Source organism: Vanderwaltozyma polyspora, genomic scaffold (assembly GCF_000150035.1).
Source record: "Vanderwaltozyma polyspora DSM 70294 KpolScaffold1031 genomic scaffold, whole genome shotgun sequence".
In the NCBI taxonomy this organism is placed as follows: domain Eukaryota; kingdom Fungi; phylum Ascomycota; class Saccharomycetes; order Saccharomycetales; family Saccharomycetaceae; genus Vanderwaltozyma; species Vanderwaltozyma polyspora.
This window is the reverse complement of record NW_001834679.1, coordinates 133,106-153,239: the sequence shown is the minus strand read 5'-3', so window position 1 is coordinate 153,239 and position 20,134 is coordinate 133,106. Positions and strand designations below refer to the sequence as shown.

Here is a 20,134-nt window from a genome sequence, read left to right as displayed (position 1 = left end):
TACACATCTTGCCAAGAAAAATCTAACCAATGCCAAGAACTTCTTGATAGAATTAACATGTTATACATATTTAGTTGCTATTTTTAATCATAAAATTTAATACTTCCCCATTATTTAAATCAAATATGCAATAGCCAAACGATTTCTTAATGTTACCACGGTAAAAGCTTAAATTTTACATGAAGCCTTTAAAACTGGGAAAAAAGCTTGATATTTAAGTGATGAATCGAAGGTTTACTATGTTTGATTTAAGACGAATCTAATTATATATATCTGAATAATCTGGAGCAAGAGTTGTTATAGGTTCTGTTTAAGGAATTATGATGGTTAAATGTTCAATTGGATCACTTTGAACACAACTTTATGGCCTTTTTTAATTTTATTCTAAAATAAAGGCTAGGAAGAAACTTAATTATTAGTCCTGGCTTATTACAATTTGAAACTTTATTATGTGGGATAATTGGAAGATAGCAATAAATCTGTTTTATATTATTAATATTGCACTTGTGGTGGTATCGTTCTGGAGTGAGTTTGTTTGGGAGTTTTATGTGAATCCACTGTTTTTATTGGAATGTTTTATTCTATTGGGATTAGTCACCTCTGATTATTTATTACCCTCGTTATCAATAATTTCAACCGATGTTTTCAATATTTCAAGCAGGATATCTGGTATTACAATATTATCCTTGGGTAATTCTATTCCAGATATTACAGGTACATATCAGTCTATGAAGAAAGATGCAACCTCTTTAGCAATCGGTGAATTGCTTGGTGGCTTATTATTCGTTTTAACTGTAGTAATAGGACTGATGGCATTGTCAAGAACAATTGTACTGACCGATAAAGATCTCGAATTAAATGATACTAGTGATATTTCAAATCATGGAATCTCAACAAAGGAAAAAATAGGGTTTCATTCGAAAAAATATTATATCCATGATATTTTAATATTTACTGTGTTGATATTAATAGCATTTTGGATATTATCCGATGGTACTTTAGCATTTTGGGAATGCTTGCTAATGTCCTTATTCTATATCGTTTACGTTATTTATCAAATTAACGACTACACCGAAAGTACCCATACACCTGATTCGGAATCTTTGATATCTCAAGATCGGATAGCGCATCCAAACAATGGTATAAAACAATTTTTTGGTTTCTCAAATATTCACAACAATATACTATTATTTAATAAAGGTATCCAAACCAGGCGGGATATAATAAGCAAAAGAGTTAGAAATCATTTTAAGAAGAATAGTCATGGCTGGATCCGTATGACTCTTAAAGATTTGTTAGATATCTGGGGAAATGAAAATGAATTTAATGATGAAATTTTCTTAGAAACTAATATATCAAACAACAGACTCCAATCGTCTCTTCAGCCAATATCTTCTTTACAAGAACAGAAACGATATTCTAGCATACCGCCGATTGTTATAACGGATAGCAATTATGATAATACAAATAGAGATATCGAAACAACCGAAACTGACAATTTAGACTCTAACACACCAAACTCAAGGCCACAACTAAATCGCCCAATTACTCAAAAATCTTTGAGTTGTAATCATTTACCGCATTTGCTTATTCCAATTTCACCCTCCCATAGCCCAGCAGTAGTCTGTAGTCCAGAACCCTTAGTATTGGAAACACCTACAGTAGATTACTTATACCATGGCTATGAAGTTTACAACGAGTTAATCAATTATCCACCAAAGACTGTGGATCATCAATTTCTAACCATGTTGTTCACTGCTCCATTATCTGTATTACTAAATGCTTATTTGCCAGCAATTAATATCACTCATGTGAACAAGAAGTTGTCGCCGGTGACTTCAATTAAGTTGGTATTATCTCCAATTATAATCAGTGTATTATTGTATCAATGTTTGACAATCTGGGCTATAATAATGTGTATTCCAATTATTATTCTTCTGACGTACTGGGAAAAAGCCAACATTTATAGATATAATTCGAATGTTGTTGCAATCATTGAATTCATAGTTTCCCTATGTACCATAAGCTATTCTGTCAAACATGTTGTTCGAATTTTAACAAACTGGACAGAAAGGTACAACCTAACACAGGAAATCCTAGGCTTAACTATTTTTGCCTGGGGTAATTCAGTGGGTGATTTGATTTCAAATGTAACCTTTACACAGCTTGGAGCAATAGACATAGCAATAAGTGCATGTTTTGGGGGTCCTTTGCTTTGCTTTCTCTTTGGTCTTGGCATAGATGGACTCTTAATTTTGTTGAATAACTATGGTCAAGAGGACAGTTCCATTTGGAAAACATCATTGGTTTTCAAAACTGAGAGACATTTTTACATCACAACAGGTGGCGTCATTAGTGCCATTATTGTATTAACTATTGGAGTCCCATTGAATGGATGGGTAATTGATAAGAAGATTAGTGTTATATTACTATCTATATACCTACTGATAACTGCATTAAATGTATATATAGAAGCATGCAAATAAATGAAAATATTATTTTTAATATATGAAAATTATGCAAATAAATCATCCAAATTGTCTATATCATCTGGTAAGTATTTGAAACAAAACTCGGAAAGAAGTTCTTTTACACTATCAGTATGTGGAACTCCAGTTTTCCAAAGGTTCAAAATAGACCTACGCTTCTCTAGATAAGAAGAAGAAGGATCGAAATAGATAAGTTGAGAGTATAGTGTCCAGAAAGTTCCGTCATTTATATAATATTCCAAATTATCTTTAATAATCTGTTTAAATACTTTATTCTCAATTATTTTTGTATTATCTTTATCTTGTAGTTGGACTAAATAGTGTAGTAAAAGTAACTGACCTTCTTTACTTCCCTCGTATTTCAATCTATTCAATATTAAAGTAAAGATGTTTTCAGGTAAAAATGAATTCTTCTGAGATTCGGAATACCTACTCTTTAATGAATTATTAGCTAAAAACATTTTGAATTGAATAAAATCCCAAAATATTTCAAAGTCATCTATATCCACAATATTTATCGAAAATTTTTCCATTTGTGACAGAATGTATTCAAGTGAATCATAGTCATTCAAACCTACCAATACATCGAACAACATTTTAATAATTTTTGATTTCTTTAGTGACATCGAAAGGCCATCAATTAATATATTTTTAGCAGATACAAGATCCTTTTGGGAAGATATCAGCCATTTTGAATATTTAATCCAAATGGCATCATAATTTGCCGTTATTATCAAGCCCCTTTGGAAATTAATCTCAATTAATTGTTCGTTTCTTGTATTGATAGAGTAATCAATATAGCCTTCCCATTTCTCTATTTCAGAAGTTGGAATTAATTTATCCGGAGAAACGTAATATTGGATGGATAAATTTGATTCAAACAAAGAGTATATCTCTAGCACTTGGAATTGTATTACTGAATACATTTCTTTTGTAATTTTTTTCAATTTCTTTTTACATTCAAATAGGTAAGGTCCTTTTCTTGATTTAAATTTAATATCTATCTTCAGTTTCTTTTTCAACTCATCTCTTGGTGCAAAAAGAGACAATTGTTTAAGATCTCTTACATTATCAATTTCTTTCAACCAAATTGCATAAAATTTACTAAACGAATATATTGGATATTCCAGTATTTTCCTCAACATACTAAAATATCTAATCTTAGAAATCGATCTTTCTTTAATCAGGTTCAAATATAATTCCCAAAATTCTCCACTATAAAAATGCATTCCAATATATTGTTCAGCCTTTTCATATTTCTTAAACAAAGCCTTGTCATCAGTCACAATTTCATTACACAATTGCAAATAGGATACCCATACCAATACAGATTTTTGGTTAAACACTTTTAAACCATTCTTGAATATCTTGTGCACATTAGATATATTTCCTAATTTATATTCAAATAGACCATAGTCGATATAATAATTCTCTAAATAAGGAAAATTGAAAAGCAGCGATTCATAAGTGGTAACAATCAACTTATACAACTTCTTATCCAATTTTTTATTAATTGGCGATACCTCATCGATTAAATAATTAATTATATTTTCCCAATGTTCTAATGATTTTGGATAATTTATCACGTTCAGCGTTAGCTTCGAGAACTTTTCATTAGAAACAACACTATTAAATGGATCCATAAGTACTATTATCAGATTCCAACCTCTTTGGCCCTCTCAAATGACCTTAAACCATTCAATTCTTCCATCTTTCCTATACATTGTGGATAACATATTTTATCTTAAATATCTTCATGTTCAGTTAAAGGTGAATTTCGGAACTTAAAGCTTTGATCTGTATATTGATAGCAATAGATATAAAGATAGGTAGAGTATGTAATTATATAATAAAAGGTATTATGTAAGTACAAATGACAGCCAAAAATTAATGTGTTAGATTGATCGAAGGCTTATATACAAGATTTCGTGATTGCCAGAAATATATATGTTATATTCTTAGATAACAATTGCAATTTTTTAATTGGAAAACGATGATTAATTATTTAGAAACTACACCAATTAATGAAGGGGACACTTTTCAAATAATGTCATGGGTATATCTCTTTTTAATGGATATGAGGACTTCTAATCGGGGGACAACTATTATAATAATACATTTTATTTTTAATAAAACACATTGGATTAAATATTAGGTTGGATAAATATTTTTGATTTGGAAGTTATAAATGAAAAAAAAAGCAACAAAGCAACAGATCAAACAGAGTGTGTTCAAGTGTTTCTTTTGTCATGTGAAGTCGTAACAGTCTCGTTAATGAATTCTATCTAAATTGATAGAATCTAAAATTGTCTTTGCACCTGCTTGTTTCATTTTTTCTGCTAATGCTTTACCACAGGCCATGGAATCTTCTTTAGAGTCTTGAATAATAATGGAGTGTTGTTCTTCAATAGCTTTTGTACCGTCTACATCAACAACAATACCCTTTAAGAGTAATTCTTTTTTACTTGCATCATATTTAGTTTCTACACCAATTGGAACGGAGCAACCACCTTCTAAAGTTCTCATTAAAGAACGTTCTGCTAAACAGCACACAGTAGTTTCTTCATCAGATATCTTGGACAAGATATTTCTCAATTTCTCGTCACCTTCTCTGATTTCTATACCCATTGCACCTTGACCTACAGCATGATACATCATAGTAGAGTTAAAAGTTTGAGTAATTCTTGATTCTAAACCCATACGTATCAAACCTGCTGCAGCCAAGATAATACATTGATAGTGAGATTCTGGATCATCAACTTTCTTTAATCTTGTATGGATATTACCTCTTACACTTTCAAATTTTAAATGTGGATATCTACGTTTTAATTGAGCACTTCTTCTAATTGAAGAAGTACCAACAATACTGCCATTTGGCAAGTCGTCTAAAGATTTATATTTAGAATCAATTGGCATAACTAAACAATCAGAAGGGTCTACACGTTTTGTAATAGCACCAATTTCAAAGCCATCTGGCAATAAAGTTGGTACATCTTTTAAGGAATGAACAATCAAATCAATTCTTTCTTTTGCATCCTCATGGTATAACAAATCCTCTAATTCTTTTGTCCAAACAGCTTTACCACCAAATGAATACAAAGGCTTGCTTTGAATTTGATCACCCAATGTCTTTAGAGCAACAATACGACATTCATATTGAGGGAACTGTTCTTCAATAAGCTCTTTAACTTTAGTCGATTGAGCAACGGCAAGCTTGGAACTTCTACCACCAATAACTAAGACTTCTTTAGACATTATAACAATCACTTAAATTCAATTCCCAAAGTTGTAAAAATGAACTGATTTATACAAGAACTAACCCAAAAAAAATCAATAACAATTGAACAATACTTTCAATATATATATTTACCACTGTTCACTTGTAAATGATCCAAATAGTAATATACAAAGTTCAATTGGAATGCAAACAATATATAAAATAAATTGTGAAAAATGGAATAAAGATGAACTGATATAAAATAATACAATAGATCAATGTTAGATAAGTTCTTGCTCTCAATGCCAATTGCAATAATTCTAATATGCACACCTACAAATCAACCAATGCTCTTGATAACTTCAGACCTGACAATTGCAGAAAATGAAGAATACAGAAGACCTAAGCAAAACTTTTAATACAAGTAGACTACAGATCAATAAATACAATACAATACAATACAATACAATATTACATATAACCAAGCTTGGCTTAACCAATATCAATCCAATAAACTATAACGATAATTGAATAAATTTTACAACATCGGAACCTAAAACTATGTAATACAAGACCATCCATCCATCTCAAGATGTAAGACATCATTGAATCTATACAAGAAAGTTGAGCAATGCAATAGTCTAGAGAGAGCTTGTAAAAAGTTTACCAGAAAGAGTGAACAAGTGAAGTGAAGTGATGGGATGATGAGAAAATTCTTTCATCATAATGCAATTGACTACAGGTTGCTGCCCAGGTTTATTCATTAATTCGTTAATTAGTTCATTCATCAGAGGTAATTGAATGAATGAATGAATGAATGAATGAGAATTAACTGGTTCTTGCTATCTAGAGCATCGAGAGCATCTAGAGAGAGATAGTGTTTAGTTTAGTTTAATTTTGTTTCTATTAATTACCAATAAGAATCAAGCTAGAGCAGGATGAAATTAGTTTTATCACAAGCTGTAGCAGAGAGTGGGTCTTGTCGAGTAGTTTCTTGGATTAAAATTTCACCGTTTAGAGGTTACGAGATAGTAAGGAAGCAAGAGTGAGTGAATGAGTGGGAGACCCAACCAGGTTCCTCTCTCTGATTTAACGAGTGAACTATAGAGGAATTAGAGTTCGATATGGATGGAAAACTACGTTATTAATTACAATTAGTAATATGTTTAACGGCAGTTCGGAGACCTTTTGAGGATTTTGATTCACTGCCTTTGTTATCTTGTCCGGAATTTTCTGTTTCTGGTAAATGAATAAATAAATAATTCTATTGGATTAGTCTTAGTAATGTTATATATAAATACGAGTAACAGATTTATATGAATATCAATTTATTTAAATATAAATACGCTTTGTTTGGGTTTTGCTCTTTTATTTTTTTTAATTTAGTTTAGATTTAACCCATCCTTCTAAACCGCCTTTAACAATAATCTCTTGTAAATTTTTGCCCAATTCTGGAATTTCTTGTTCAAATACTATTGTACCTGTAAGAGATCCTTCTCTCACAGTTACATTTTTGTTGGCTACATCCCATTTGAAGAACCACCCTGTTCTTCTTGTTAGTTCCGGCGTATCATCTTTATACTTTGAACGTAATTGTTCTATTAGTTTTGGGACTTCGACAGTTAACAATCCATTGTTAATGGAATTCCTAGAAAATATATTACCAAAAGATCCCGATACCACTAAGTTAATACCTCTTGCTAAAATACATGTGGCTGCTTGTTCTCTCGAGGATCCAGTACCAAAATTGAACCCACTGATTATTATATCTCCGGTCTTTGTCTTGGTTTGAAATTCTGGATCATAATTCTCCATGCATACTTCTGCCATCATCTCTTTAGAAATATCGTCTTGATATGTATACTTACCAGGATATATACCATCTGTATTGATATTATCAGCATCACAGAATACCAATTCGCCTGATATTTCACTAGGGAACCCTTCTAATATTTCAACCCTCGAGGCTTCTGTCGGACCTGAAGAGGTTCCTGATGTTTCTTCCTCCAATATTTGTTCAGATGTTTTAACTGATGCATATTTACAACTTTCAATACCCAATGCCTCATTTGGTGAAACAATTTTACCAGCCAATGCCGATGCTGCTACAACAGCTGGCGATGCCAAGTATGCCAAGGCGTCCTTAGACCCCATTCTACCTTTAAAATTTCTATTTGTTGCACTAATTCCAACTTCACCAGCTTCCAGTAGACCTGTACCTAAGCCAATGCATGGGCCACAGCCTGCTGGTAATGCTATACAACCTGCCTTCAATAATTTATCCCAAGCACCACTAGTTCTTGCTTCTTTTTCAACTTCAGATGAGGCTGCTGCAATATAAAAGTTAACACCAGGAGCAACTTTCTTGACATCTTCAATATTACCTGTTGGACAAACTACATCAGCAGCTGCTTCAATGTCAGACAAGCGTGAATTGGTACATGACACTAAGTAAGCTTTGTTAATCTTAATATCTTGTTTAGATAAGTCCTCTACAGGATTAGAAATCTTGACGCTATTTGGTCCTGAAACGTAATATGTCAGTGTAGATAAATCAATAGTTAACTTCTTGTCATATTTCGAATTACTATCTGCTTTCAATTTTTGAGCATTTTGTTCCAGTTCCTCAATGGCCTTAGAATTAATTATATGTCCTTCACCGACCTTATTTATCCTTTCTTTGTACCATTGAATGACAGTCGAATCCACAGGGAACAAACCTGAAAGGGCACCCCATTCAGTAGTCATATTAGCTATAGTCAACCTATTATCAATTGACAAATTTTTAATAGAATCACCAGTAAATTCAATTGCATGATTCAAGACTTGATCATCATTAAATAAGCCACATAATGCGACAATAATATCCTTTCCTGAAACACCAGTAGGTAATTCACCCTTCAACTCAACTTGTGCCACTGGAGGTATCTGCCACCAAGTTTGACCAGTTGCCCAGATAGATGCAGCATCAGTTCTAACTATTGGTGTCCCCAAACAACCAACACCACCATAGATATTGGAATGCGAGTCTGAAGCTACTGTCAAATTCAATGGGAAGGCATAACCTTCTTCTATCATAATTTGGTGTCCAATACCCCTACCAGCAGGATAGAAATGTGAGCCATGCTTTTTAGCAAAGTTCTCGATATTCCTATACTTTGTTAAATTCTTTTCACTCTTATTTTGAACATCATGATCTAAAGTATTAACAATCTGATCGGGATATTTTAGTTTAGTTGCACCTAAACCCATAAATTTTAATGCAATAGGCCATGAATTATCATGAGACATACAATAACTTGGACGAATTGACACATAGTCACCAGAAAATACTTTCTTACCTTCTGGAAGTTCAACTGCATACCTTTGAACTATCTTTTCAGTCAAATTCTGACCTCTAGTCAACCTAATAGAGCCTTCACTGAAGAATCTTTTAAATCTTAACATAATCCCCAAATGCAGAATCAATTTTGACCTGCCTGATTTTTTAAACGAGTATACTTCTTAAGATACCAATAATTGTTTAACTCTTATCCAAATCCAAAGTTATCATTTATATAGTCTTTATATTCATTTGCCCTGTTGTTGAGATGATTCATTATTAAGTTTTCGAAATGAGTCTTTAGAGGAATTTCCTACAAGGATTACTCATAGTAAAACCAAATCTTGAAACATGCGATGGAAATAAATTTCCAGTGGAAATATAGATCATCAGTTACTGGATCACTTTAACTATGTTAATTTGTATTATTAAGATTTCCAGCTTTAGAATTAACTAGGGTCTTCACCATATTAAAAATAATACATTAGAGATATATATGGTTGAATATACAGAATGATTTAAATAAATAAATAAATAAATAATTAAACAGTCGAGTTATATTGTTTGAGAGATATTTTAATCTCGATGAAATAACGAATGATAAAAGACTTGAATTGAAAGAAAAATTAGAACAGAATGATAATGATCGAATAATAATTAGAAAGGAACAGTTTTTCAATTTCTGTTAATTTTTTTTTAATTCTTTTTAATTAATACATCGATTATAACTTAATACCACTTGATACTTCCAATTGTTCGAAAGCAGGGTTTGCAGTGTTTGGATGCAAGTCTTTGTTAGTGAATTGTAATTGTTCGTCAGTCCATAAATCCTTTTCTTCAACGAAGTCTTTTTCACCAACACCTAATAGACCACCTTGGGCCTCCCAATCAGCAATACGTGGTAATTGTAAGTTGTTGAATACATCTTCTAGGGCGTCTAATAAGATGTCAGACAAATCGTTAGTATGACCTGGAGTTGGTGTAATTCTTAATCTTTCGGTACCACGAGAGACAGTTGGGAAGTTAATTGCTTGAACATAAATCTTGTGTTTGTTCATTAACATGTCAGAGGCTTGCTTAGCTAAGTCTGCGTTACCAATCAAAATAGGAACGATATGCGATGGGTTTGGAATAACTGGAATACCTAAATCTTTCAAACCTTCCTTGACATATTTGGTATGTCTTTGTTGGTCTTGTCTTAGATCTAAGTGAGAACGTTGGAATCTGATGGCTTCAGCAGCACCGGCCATGACAGCTGGTGGTAAACTGGTAGTGAAAATAAAACCTGGAGCATAAGATCTAAACCAATCAATCAAAGTGTTGGAAGCAGCAACATAACCACCAACTGTACCGAAGGACTTACCTAAGGTACCAGTAATCATGTCGACACGGCTCATAGTAGTCTTAGTTTTTGGGGTAGCAATACCGGATACACGATGAGCTTCAAAATCACAATGTTCAGCGACACCAGCACCATGTGGACCGTATAAACCAACAGCATGGACTTCATCCAAGAAGGTTAAAGCACCGTATTTTTCAGCTAGATCACAGATCTTATCAATGTTTGCAACAGAACCAGACATAGAATAAACTGATTCAAAAGCAATTAATTTTGGAGTTGATTTTGGGTACATTTTCAACATTTCCTCCAAATGATCTAAATCATTGTGCTTGAAAATATGCTTCACAGTGTTTGCATGCTTGATACCAACAATCATGGAGGCATGGTTTAATTCATCAGAAAATATGACTAAATTTTTAATCTTTTGACCTAACAGTGAGATGACAGCATCGTTAGCAACATAACAAGAAGAGAATACCAAAGCACCCTCTTTCTTATGAAGAGCAGCCAGTTCTGCCTCTAACATCAACGCATGTTTGTTATGACCTGCGATGTTTCTAGTACCACCAGCACCAGCACCATATTTGTCCAAGGTCTTTTTCATAATATCGACAACCTGTTGGTTCTTAGATAATGCTAAATAATCATTAGAACACCAAACTGTAACCTTATCATCTTCCATTTGACGATGAGCTAATGGAAATTGATGGGCCAAACGGTTAATATTGTTAAAATATCTGTATGACTTATCATTTCTTTTCTTGGCGATTTCAGTTTCGAATAAACCTTTGTAATCGAAACCTGATTCTTGAGTACCATGATCAACGACAGTTTCGGTGCTTTGAGAAGTAGTTGGATTAGTGGCAGCAGCTGTAGCTGATGAAGAAGTAGCATAACCTCTTCTAGAAGAAGATCCAGAAATGGCTCTACCCATTATTGGGCACTGTTTTGCCATCTTTGGCAAATTAGTTCTAGCAACCTGACTCAAACCTTGAGAACAAGATGTAGCCTTATGAACAAAAGGACAGACCTTTGCAGATTGACGGATCAAGGACTCCATGATATGAATATGTATCGTATTATATGTTACTATCGCACTGATACTATTAACCAACAATAAACACTTGGTATTACCAATAATGTATTAATAGCACTGCAAGCAACTACCGTTATATATTCTCCCACTGAGTAGTAAAAAGAACGTTGAATGTAAGCTTAACTAACATACACTAAAAAGAACAAATGAAATACAACAAGCACTTTAAATATATATATCTAAAACTAAAATATGTCACTCCTCATCATTCATTTAAATAAAAGTAACCAACCATCATGAAGTTTATAAAATTTCTCTTGAACAAATTTTCAGTTAAACTGCTCATCGCTGGAGAATTGGGCTGGACTACATTAGAACTACTAAAAATTTGACAGTATAGTTCAAAAATTTTGGATCATACAGACGGAGTAGATTTAGTAGGAAAGGAGATTGTGAAGAAGAGTTTACTGTGCTGTTCAGTGCTGTTCAGTGTTTCTGGCCAATCAGAATTGAAATTGGTGAAAATTTAAATTTTAGTAATGCTAAAAAAAAAAGAATTGGACCAACTTTGATAGTGGTATATGGATGAGATGAGCAATGATTGATATTGTAAAGGTTCAGATGAACTATTTGAACTTTGAAGATGGCAGTTCCGTTGTAGAGTAGATGATGATACTAGTTATGTCGAAGTTTTGGTTGTGAGCATGTTAGGTTTATGTGCTGTCCAGAGAGGACAGTGGTGGGTCAGTGAAAAGAAGGGGAATTATAATTGTTATGTATGGTCTTGAAGAATGATAATATAGGCTAGCATGGCAAGATATTAACCACTTGCTATTGTGAATAGTTATCAGTAACTGCTTGATAGTATAATTCTTATCTATATGTATCGTATCTCTCATGTAATTTTAGGTTGTTCTTGTAACTGCTTCGTTTTGGGTCATTTTGTTTCTTCCCGCACCTATTTGTATGCAATTGAAGGAAATGCTATATACGCTTGGAACAAGAAACGTAATTAGTTAATAATGCTATCTTACTCTTTTGCAATGAGAAAATAGTATTGTAAAAAAGAGAGATGAAGAGGATTGTTATTTATTGAGATGGATTGACTTTGTTGGAAATTTAGAATCATTTCAGATCGAGATATTCAGCATACAATCCTATAATTATCATGGGTTGGTGGGGGTCCTCTAAGAAAGAATCAGCTGATTCTAATGAAAATACAAATTCATTAATGGATAACAAGAAAATTCCAATTGATAATGACGAAACACCTATAACAAACTATACAAGAGGACAAAAGATACTGTTAGAAGACACAAGACCTAAGTTCAAAGGTGAACTATCGCAAAGTCAATTAGCCCATCAAAATGAACAGAATCAGCTTAAGCAAGCTTGGGATTCTGTTTCTATGACTGACTTCTCATTTGAGAAGCTTACTTCGATTCCTTGTTTTAGAGATGCAGGAATGATGGGGTTTTCCAGTTTATTTGTTGTAGGTTCAATTATATTCTTATACCATAAAAATCCTACCAAGGCAACTAATTGGGGGGTTGGTAGCTTTCTTTTAGGTTCAATCGTTGGCTGGGAACAATGTCGAGCTAAAAGAAGACGTAGTTTTCAAAATGCACAAAGGGCAAAAGAAACCATGGCCAAGAAAGAAAGACCTATGTTAAATAAGGTACAGCATGATGAGAGATTGGTGAATCAATGGGACAAATCGAAGATCAATGACAGTACAAAACCATCTCCTACTAATGAAGGTAAACCATGGTATAAATTTTGGTAACCTGTAATGAAATTTCAATCAACACATTCTTGTATATAAATAGATTTGATTGAAACTTGGAATTTAACGAAATTTTATCTTTTATAAGGGCAGCGTCACATCTAAAAACTGTTATATTAGTATATTTATGTATAAAATATGATCACTTAACAATTTATATAATGAAGCCAAAAATTGATTTAAAAAAATTAAGGACATTACGTTTTCATAAAATACGTAAAAGTACATAGGAATGCTAGATTAAGATTGATTATATAGAAAAGAATAAATTCCAAAGATTAATTTGAGCGTCGGAGTTGGAAAGAGATATGTCAATCAACCTTAGTTCTTACCTAAAACCTTTAAGATACTAGTCCAGACGTTGTCTGGTGCTTGAGAAGCATCGACACCGGCCCAGATACCAGTCTTCTTGTAGAATTCAACAATTGGTTCTGTTTGTTGGTGATAAGAGTTCAATCTCTTCATCAAAGCTTCAGCATTGTCATCTGATCTTTGGACCAATGGTTCACCAGTGACATCATCAGTCATTTCAACCTTTGGTGGGTTGAACAACTTATGGTAGGATCTACCAGAAGATGGGTGGACTAATCTACCGGTAATTCTGGCAACTAATAATTCATCATCGACCTTCAATTCAACAGCTTTTTCCAAAGGAGTACCTCTTTCAGCCAACATTTGGTCTAATTTTTCAGCTTGTGGGATAGTTCTTGGGAAACCATCCAAAATGAAACCTTTACCGCAAGCTGGGTTGGTTTCTAATTCTTGCTTGATCATACCAACCATGATTTCATCAGAGACCAAACCACCTTGATCCATGATTTTCTTAGCTTCAACACCCAATGGAGTACCCTTAGCAACTTGTGATCTCAACATATCACCAGTGGACAAATGAGCAGCACCAAATTGTTTAACTAAATTTGGAGCTTGAGTACCTTTACCAGCACCTGGAGGGCCGATTAAGACCATTCTAATTGATTCAGAATTTTGAGACATTATTGAATTATACGGTACTGTTGTTATATATAACGATCGATTTCGTTTGATTGTTTAAAACCAAAAGAAGTATCCAAGAATAAGACAACGATCGAAGAATAACTAATTCTAACTCTCTAACAATCTCGAAATAGATAAACTACCTTTATATATTTGGAATGCTTCTTGGAAAAGTACAATTCAAACAAGAAAGAAGGTCTGGTGGTGATAATGAATGGTTAATGGAAGCAGACATTAATTGCTAAACCTTTTCGAATTCGAAGTTAAAGAACATTCGGCCCAGTAAAAATCAGTAGAAGAAAATTGGTGAAAAAAAAATGACAAGCAAAAAAAAAATTATTTGGACCATATTGTTTGCTGCAGTAGTGAATAGAGATCATGTTCAAGTTAAAATGTTAGGGTAACGATGTTGATCGATTGACTCTTATCCCCATCTGTCAATGTCTTCAAGAGCAGATCTAAAAATAAAAAATACAAATAAAATATAGTTACAAACTGATTTATTTGAAAAAACTATGATTCCATGTTAAATAGTATACATTTTCATTACCCAAAATTACTTAAAAAAAATTATATAACATAATGGTTTCTCTGATATTGAAAAAAAAGGATTTCTAAGAACCATTTAAGATGATCAATTCTTTTTTTATATTTATTCTTGATTCAAAATTTGAATTGAAATTACCTTATAATTCTTGAGAAGCCTTAGCAGCCTTAGCAGACTTCTTTGGTAACAAGTTTTGGTGAATGTTTGGCAAGACACCACCTTGAGCGATAGTGACGTTACCCAACAATTTGTTCAATTCGTCATCATTTCTGATGGCTAATTGTAAATGTCTTGGAATGATTCTGGTCTTCTTGTTATCTCTAGCAGCGTTACCGGCTAATTCTAAAATTTCAGCAGCTAAATATTCTAGAACAGCAGTCAAGTAGACTGGAGCACCAGAACCAATTCTTTGAGCGTAGTTACCTCTTCTCAATAATCTGTGAACTCTACCGACTGGGAAAGTCAAACCAGCTTTAGCAGATCTAGATTGAGAAGCTTTAGCAGTAGTACCAGCTTTACCACCTTTACCACCGGACATTATTAATATATTATGATTATGTTAAATTTGAAGAGATTTTAGTTTAGTTTAGTATAAACAGTAAACTTGATCGTTGATATATTCTTTTATTATGAAGAAAATAATGTAGAAAATAAGTAACAAAAAAATAAGAAACTCTTGTAAACAAAGATGTCCTTAAACTTAGGGATATCTGACCTTGGTTTATATATAAAAATTTTGATACTAAATCGATAAAAGTTAATTATGAACAATACAACAAACAACAAACTTGTAAATTTAGTTAGCGTACTCAAACTCATTACTTTTGGACGTGAAATAATGAGAACTAAGAGAACACCAAAAAAACAGAGATAGATAGAGAGAAAGAGAGAGTAAGAGAAGATCAAACACAACAAACCAAAGACGAATACTTTAGCATACCATCATCTCCCTTGCCCCTTCCCTTTTCCTGTCTTTCCCTTGAATCCCCCATCAAAGCCCAGAGTTAATACAGTGTTCCAATCCCAGACCAGAATTTTCTCAGGATGCCAACTACTAACCAGGCGAAATTCCTAGCACACCAACTATACCATCAAATTATTCAAATTTGACCATTTATTCAAACAAACGCGTCAACCTCTCTTAACTATGAGTATTCGTTCCAGCTTTTTTTTATTGTCAGCAGAGAAATTATTGTGACGCGAAAAAAAAGAATAAAAGAAAAATAATCGTTATTATTTACGCGTACGTTCAGATATTTTCGCGCATTTATGGTCGATGTTCTCAGATTTTCTCTGGATATCACCATAATACATCCATTTTGTTCATATTAAAATTAAAATATATGCCAAAAAATATAGGTTTGTATCAACTAGACTTATTGAAACCTTGATATTTCTTGTCTGGATAGTACTGCTACGTTGTCATGGGTAGTTCATGTTTATTTGTTTTGACGTTCTGATACATACTCTTCTCTATGTCATCTTATTTTGATCAAAGTTTTTTGGAAAAGTTGAATAATGTTTAAATTTGATATATAAGGGTACTAACTTTTAACATTGTTTAGTCCTTCTATTTTGAGTTTGTTATTGTTTTATTTATTATACTTTTCAATATTGTTACTGTTTATTCTCTTTTGTCCCAATACACCAGATCCATAACACATATTCTCATTAATATTAAATAATGTCTTCTGCTTCTAAGGCCCCAGCATCTAAAGCCCCAGCTGAAAAGAAACCAGCTGCCAAGAAAACTTCTACTTCTACTGATGGTAAGAAGAGAACTAAGGCTAGAAAGGAAACTTACTCTTCCTACATTTACAAAGTTTTGAAACAAACTCACCCAGACACTGGTATTTCTCAAAAGGCTATGTCTATTTTGAACTCTTTTGTTAACGATATTTTTGAAAGAATCGCTACTGAAGCTTCCAAATTAGCTGCTTACAACAAAAAATCTACCATCTCTGCTAGAGAAATCCAAACTGCTGTTAGATTGATCTTACCAGGTGAATTGGCTAAACATGCTGTCTCTGAAGGTACCAGAGCTGTTACCAAATACTCTTCCTCTACTCAAGCTTAGATTAGTTTTAGAGTGGATGTTTTTTATAATAAATTTAAAATATTTCATCGGTTTAATTGTATTGTATAATAATGTAATTAGGTAGTTTTTTTATAAAAAAATATACAAAATGGGATAATGATCTTTTGTATGCGTTAACTTCAACTTTTTTTTTTTTGTTCTGTAATCTTGATTGTAAAATTCAATATTTACTTAGTTTTAGTTTTTATTTATTAATGCTAATATGAAATTATTTAAAGTTCAGATGCTTTATTTAATGATTTGACATCAAACATGCCGTAGCCACCTTTAACCAAGTTGGCCATTTGGATTAGTGATATCTTATTATCATCGCAGATCATGTCATCATCATTGTCTCTTTTTGATCTGGCTATAGATACTTGTTCAAGTAAAATAGTTCTATCAGATTCGATCTCTTTCTTAACACTGTTCAAATCGATCGAATTTATTGCTGTCCTTACTTGGCCTTTCTTAGAAAATTCAGATATAGTAAAAGGTATATTATTTAATTTATCAATCAGTTCAGGTTCAAGTTTCTCTTTGGTTACCATATCTTCATTCTGTGTTTTCTCGCTAAAATCAGCTTCCTCTTGTTCAATATTTACATCTATATCTTCATGAACACTTTCATTCTCACTCTCTGATGACGACGAGGATGATGATGAATCTGATTCTGATGATTCTGCTGTTCTTCTCTTCTTACGTCTTCTTGAACTTTTGCTAGCTTTCTTCTTGATGTTTATATCAGTTGCAGACATATCAATAGTATATTTATATTGTATATTTAACACTTTCCTAACAGCAATAATAATATCTCTTGTCGATAGCCAATTCTAACGCTGCCATACTCCTTTGTATATCACACTTAAGTAGTATATTCTTTATTTTATCTCATCTCATCTCATCTCATCTCATATTTTGAAATTTTTCAAGATTCTAATTTTATCGACGGTACACGTGAGGACTCATATATATGTCAATATTCTAGAAAAGTTCATTTCAATATTTTACAATGAATTACAGTTTCTCTATTAAATGTTTATATAGTTTTATGGTAACTAAAATAATTTATCCATGTCTACCAAGACATAATCCAATAAATAACTCTGTTCGACTAAATTATCAACCCTTGAAAAATGTCTTTGTGAATATGGTAAAATAGAATCAATAATCTTGATCATACCAGGTATTTCTGACAATTGAGAAATGCTGTGGGTTTGTAATATACATCTGATTGTCTTTTGTGCAACTGAATGGGAACGAGCATTGGTATTCCAATCTCTACATCTATTCATTATTAATAATAATTGTTCTGGATTCAAAGTAGAGATAACATGATCTAATTCAGGATTGAAAATTACTTTATTACTACCGGTTTCATCTGATTCATAGCTAGTCATAGACTGCTTTAAAACATTATATAACCTCATTGGATGATCAAGTGTCATTGCTAATAAAAATGCATTGGTCCATTCTCCATTAGCTATGAAATTTCTTAAAGATTGCTCTTGTTCAACTCTTAATTTTTCCTTTTCTAGATCTTGTTCTTTAACTTCCTCGGTACAATCCTTCCAGAACTGAAATACACCATCAGCATCTGCTGTTATTATCATGTCACCATCTCTTAATACGCACAATGCCCAAATTCTATTGGCATGTCCATCAAGTGTTTTCAGACATTCACCAGAAGAGCAATCCCAAATCTTGATTAAACCATCAGCACCTGTACTTACAATTTGTTTCTGTTTATTAATGAATGAACATCTTTGAACGGCATTCGTATGTCCTTCTAGAGTATTAACAACTTTGAATGTCTCTAATGACCATATTTTAATTGTCTTATCCCCAGAAGCAGTGGCAATGTATTTATCGTACTGGCAAAATGAAACATCCCACAAACCACGCTTATGGTTCGCTAAGGTTGCCATAAGTTCACCAGAATCCAAATCCCAGATTTTACATGTTTTATCGTAGGAGGCAGTAGCAAATATGGAATCATTTGGAGCAATAGATAGTGCATTGATATCTTTTTCGTGAGCTCTACGGGTATATTCTGAAACTTTGATTAAATGCATATCATCATCATTATCTGATTTCTTTGTTGGTGATGGAACTTTCCACTTCTTTACGGTAAAATCATTAGACGATGTGATTATAAATTCAGGCCAACCATTGTTAATAACGTTTGGTAGACTAACAGAGGTGACAGATGAAGCATGACCAATGAACTGGGCATATTTTTTAAATTTGTTTTCAGAATCATTAAATCTCCAAAGCATAGCTGTATTATCCTTTGAAGCAGTTGCAATCCATAAACCATCTTCGGTGGCATCTAAAGAATTTAATAAATCTTCATGACCGTCGTACAATTCGACACCTAATGGGATATTATTCTTGTTATCTTCTGAAATTACAGGGATTATTCTTAAGGTAGGAGAATTTGTAGCTAACGCGATAGATTTTAATTCAGGTCCAACCAATCTCATATCAGCAATAGTACCATGGTTACCAGCGATAGACGATTTTATTGTTATGATTTCAGAATCCTCTTCAAAAGTATCTATTAAATCAATCAATTGCAATGTCTGATCAGAAAGAACTAAATAAAGTTTGGTGAAATTTTTGATTGGTAGTACGCCAATAATAAACAATTCTTCAGTTGGCTTCTTTGTCTTCTTTATGACAGAACCGTTAGATAGTGACAATATTTGAAAAACTGCATCACCACCTGCTGTATAAATGCAGTTATCATCTTCAGTACTTTTTATAAATCCACATGCTTCAACTTGTTGATGGACAGGAAATGTTCTTATTAGTTTAAAATTCTTTAAACCACTGATAGTCCAATGGTTGATAATATTATCTCTACCACCAGTAACTAAATGAATAATGTCACTATCAGTTGAAGATTGTTTGAAATCGATACCTCTTACAGCTGAAGAATGTTCTTGTAAGGTATGAATACACTTTCTTTTCACCAAATCCCAAACTTTGACCATACCATTAGTATCACCAGATGCTAAAAGCCATACAGAATCCTCTGATTCACCATAAAACTTTAAACTTGAAATTGTTGCACCATGACCTTTTAAAGAATGTGTAATGTATCAATTTTCAATATCAAGAACAGAAACTGGACCTCCCTACCACAAAACTAAAAAGGGGAAGTTGAATTTTTCTCAAACTTAAAGGGGGAAAAAATTTCTTGACCTATAACACTCCGGCTTAAACTCAAAATTAAAGAACGGAGCTGATTGCCAACACAAATTTCCCCCCCCCGATATTAAAAGGGATATTTTGTTCAACACTCCCAGAGTGGGAAAAA

At 32.8% G+C, this 20,134-nt stretch overlaps 11 protein-coding genes across 10 annotated transcripts, besides 3 other annotated features; 3 read left to right on the top strand and 8 right to left on the bottom strand.

Annotated features, from left to right (window-relative positions):
• Positions 1 to 449: 449 nt before the first annotated feature.
• Positions 450 to 2,486, top strand: YCX1 (Ycx1p; the record flags this gene model as incomplete). The annotated part of the gene is made up of 1 exon (XM_001645961.1): positions 450 to 2,486. One exon carries the CDS (start codon positions 450 to 452, stop codon positions 2,484 to 2,486), a length of 2,037 nt encoding a protein of 678 aa, XP_001646011.1.
• A 29-nt stretch (positions 2,487 to 2,515) lies between these two features.
• On the bottom strand, positions 2,516 to 4,132 carry PRP42 (mRNA splicing protein PRP42; the record flags this gene model as incomplete). The annotated part of the gene is made up of 1 exon (XM_001645960.1): positions 2,516 to 4,132. One exon carries the CDS (start codon positions 4,130 to 4,132, stop codon positions 2,516 to 2,518), a length of 1,617 nt encoding a protein of 538 aa, XP_001646010.1.
• Positions 4,133 to 4,760: 628 nt separating this feature from the next.
• Positions 4,761 to 5,744, bottom strand: HEM3 (hydroxymethylbilane synthase; the record flags this gene model as incomplete). Its single annotated transcript, XM_001645959.1, has 1 exon — positions 4,761 to 5,744. The coding sequence occupies one exon, from the start codon at positions 5,742 to 5,744 to the stop codon at positions 4,761 to 4,763; it is 984 nt and encodes a 327-aa protein (XP_001646009.1).
• A 1,339-nt stretch (positions 5,745 to 7,083) lies between these two features.
• On the bottom strand, positions 7,084 to 9,153 carry LYS4 (homoaconitate hydratase LYS4; the record flags this gene model as incomplete). Its single annotated transcript, XM_001645958.1, has 1 exon — positions 7,084 to 9,153. The coding sequence occupies one exon, from the start codon at positions 9,151 to 9,153 to the stop codon at positions 7,084 to 7,086; it is 2,070 nt and encodes a 689-aa protein (XP_001646008.1).
• A 597-nt stretch (positions 9,154 to 9,750) lies between these two features.
• HEM1 (5-aminolevulinate synthase) lies at positions 9,751 to 11,430 on the bottom strand (the record flags this gene model as incomplete). Its single annotated transcript, XM_001645957.1, has 1 exon — positions 9,751 to 11,430. One exon carries the CDS (start codon positions 11,428 to 11,430, stop codon positions 9,751 to 9,753), a length of 1,680 nt encoding a protein of 559 aa, XP_001646007.1.
• A 1,144-nt stretch (positions 11,431 to 12,574) lies between these two features.
• COX20 (Cox20p) lies at positions 12,575 to 13,192 on the top strand (the record flags this gene model as incomplete). Its single annotated transcript, XM_001645956.1, has 1 exon — positions 12,575 to 13,192. One exon carries the CDS (start codon positions 12,575 to 12,577, stop codon positions 13,190 to 13,192), a length of 618 nt encoding a protein of 205 aa, XP_001646006.1.
• Positions 13,193 to 13,513: 321 nt separating this feature from the next.
• On the bottom strand, positions 13,514 to 14,185 carry ADK1 (adenylate kinase ADK1; the record flags this gene model as incomplete). The annotated part of the gene is made up of 1 exon (XM_001645955.1): positions 13,514 to 14,185. One exon carries the CDS (start codon positions 14,183 to 14,185, stop codon positions 13,514 to 13,516), a length of 672 nt encoding a protein of 223 aa, XP_001646005.1.
• Positions 14,186 to 14,871: 686 nt separating this feature from the next.
• Kpol_1031p53 (histone H2A) lies at positions 14,872 to 15,270 on the bottom strand (the record flags this gene model as incomplete). Its single annotated transcript, XM_001645954.1, has 1 exon — positions 14,872 to 15,270. One exon carries the CDS (start codon positions 15,268 to 15,270, stop codon positions 14,872 to 14,874), a length of 399 nt encoding a protein of 132 aa, XP_001646004.1.
• A 1,146-nt stretch (positions 15,271 to 16,416) lies between these two features.
• On the top strand, positions 16,417 to 16,809 carry Kpol_1031p52 (uncharacterized protein; the record flags this gene model as incomplete). The annotated part of the gene is made up of 1 exon (XM_001645953.1): positions 16,417 to 16,809. The coding sequence occupies one exon, from the start codon at positions 16,417 to 16,419 to the stop codon at positions 16,807 to 16,809; it is 393 nt and encodes a 130-aa protein (XP_001646003.1).
• A 233-nt stretch (positions 16,810 to 17,042) lies between these two features.
• On the bottom strand, positions 17,043 to 17,567 carry Kpol_1031p51 (uncharacterized protein; the record flags this gene model as incomplete). Its single annotated transcript, XM_001645952.1, has 1 exon — positions 17,043 to 17,567. The coding sequence occupies one exon, from the start codon at positions 17,565 to 17,567 to the stop codon at positions 17,043 to 17,045; it is 525 nt and encodes a 174-aa protein (XP_001646002.1).
• A 300-nt stretch (positions 17,568 to 17,867) lies between these two features.
• Positions 17,868 to 19,808: a sequence feature (this is one fragment of gene Kpol_1031p49, which is interrupted by a gap, the other fragment is Kpol_1031p49f1~contains possible frameshift sequencing error~similar to Saccharomyces cerevisiae UTP13 (YLR222C); similar to AA sequence:UniProtKB:Q05946).
• Positions 17,868 to 20,134, bottom strand: part of Kpol_1031p49 (uncharacterized protein) — a gene marked incomplete at both ends in the record, with an annotated part of 2,562 nt that continues 295 nt past the window's right edge.
• Positions 19,812 to 19,916: a sequence feature (this is one fragment of gene Kpol_1031p49, which is interrupted by a gap, the other fragment is Kpol_1031p49f1~contains possible frameshift sequencing error~similar to Saccharomyces cerevisiae UTP13 (YLR222C); similar to AA sequence:UniProtKB:Q05946).
• Positions 19,920 to 19,952: a sequence feature (this is one fragment of gene Kpol_1031p49, which is interrupted by a gap, the other fragment is Kpol_1031p49f1~contains possible frameshift sequencing error~similar to Saccharomyces cerevisiae UTP13 (YLR222C); similar to AA sequence:UniProtKB:Q05946).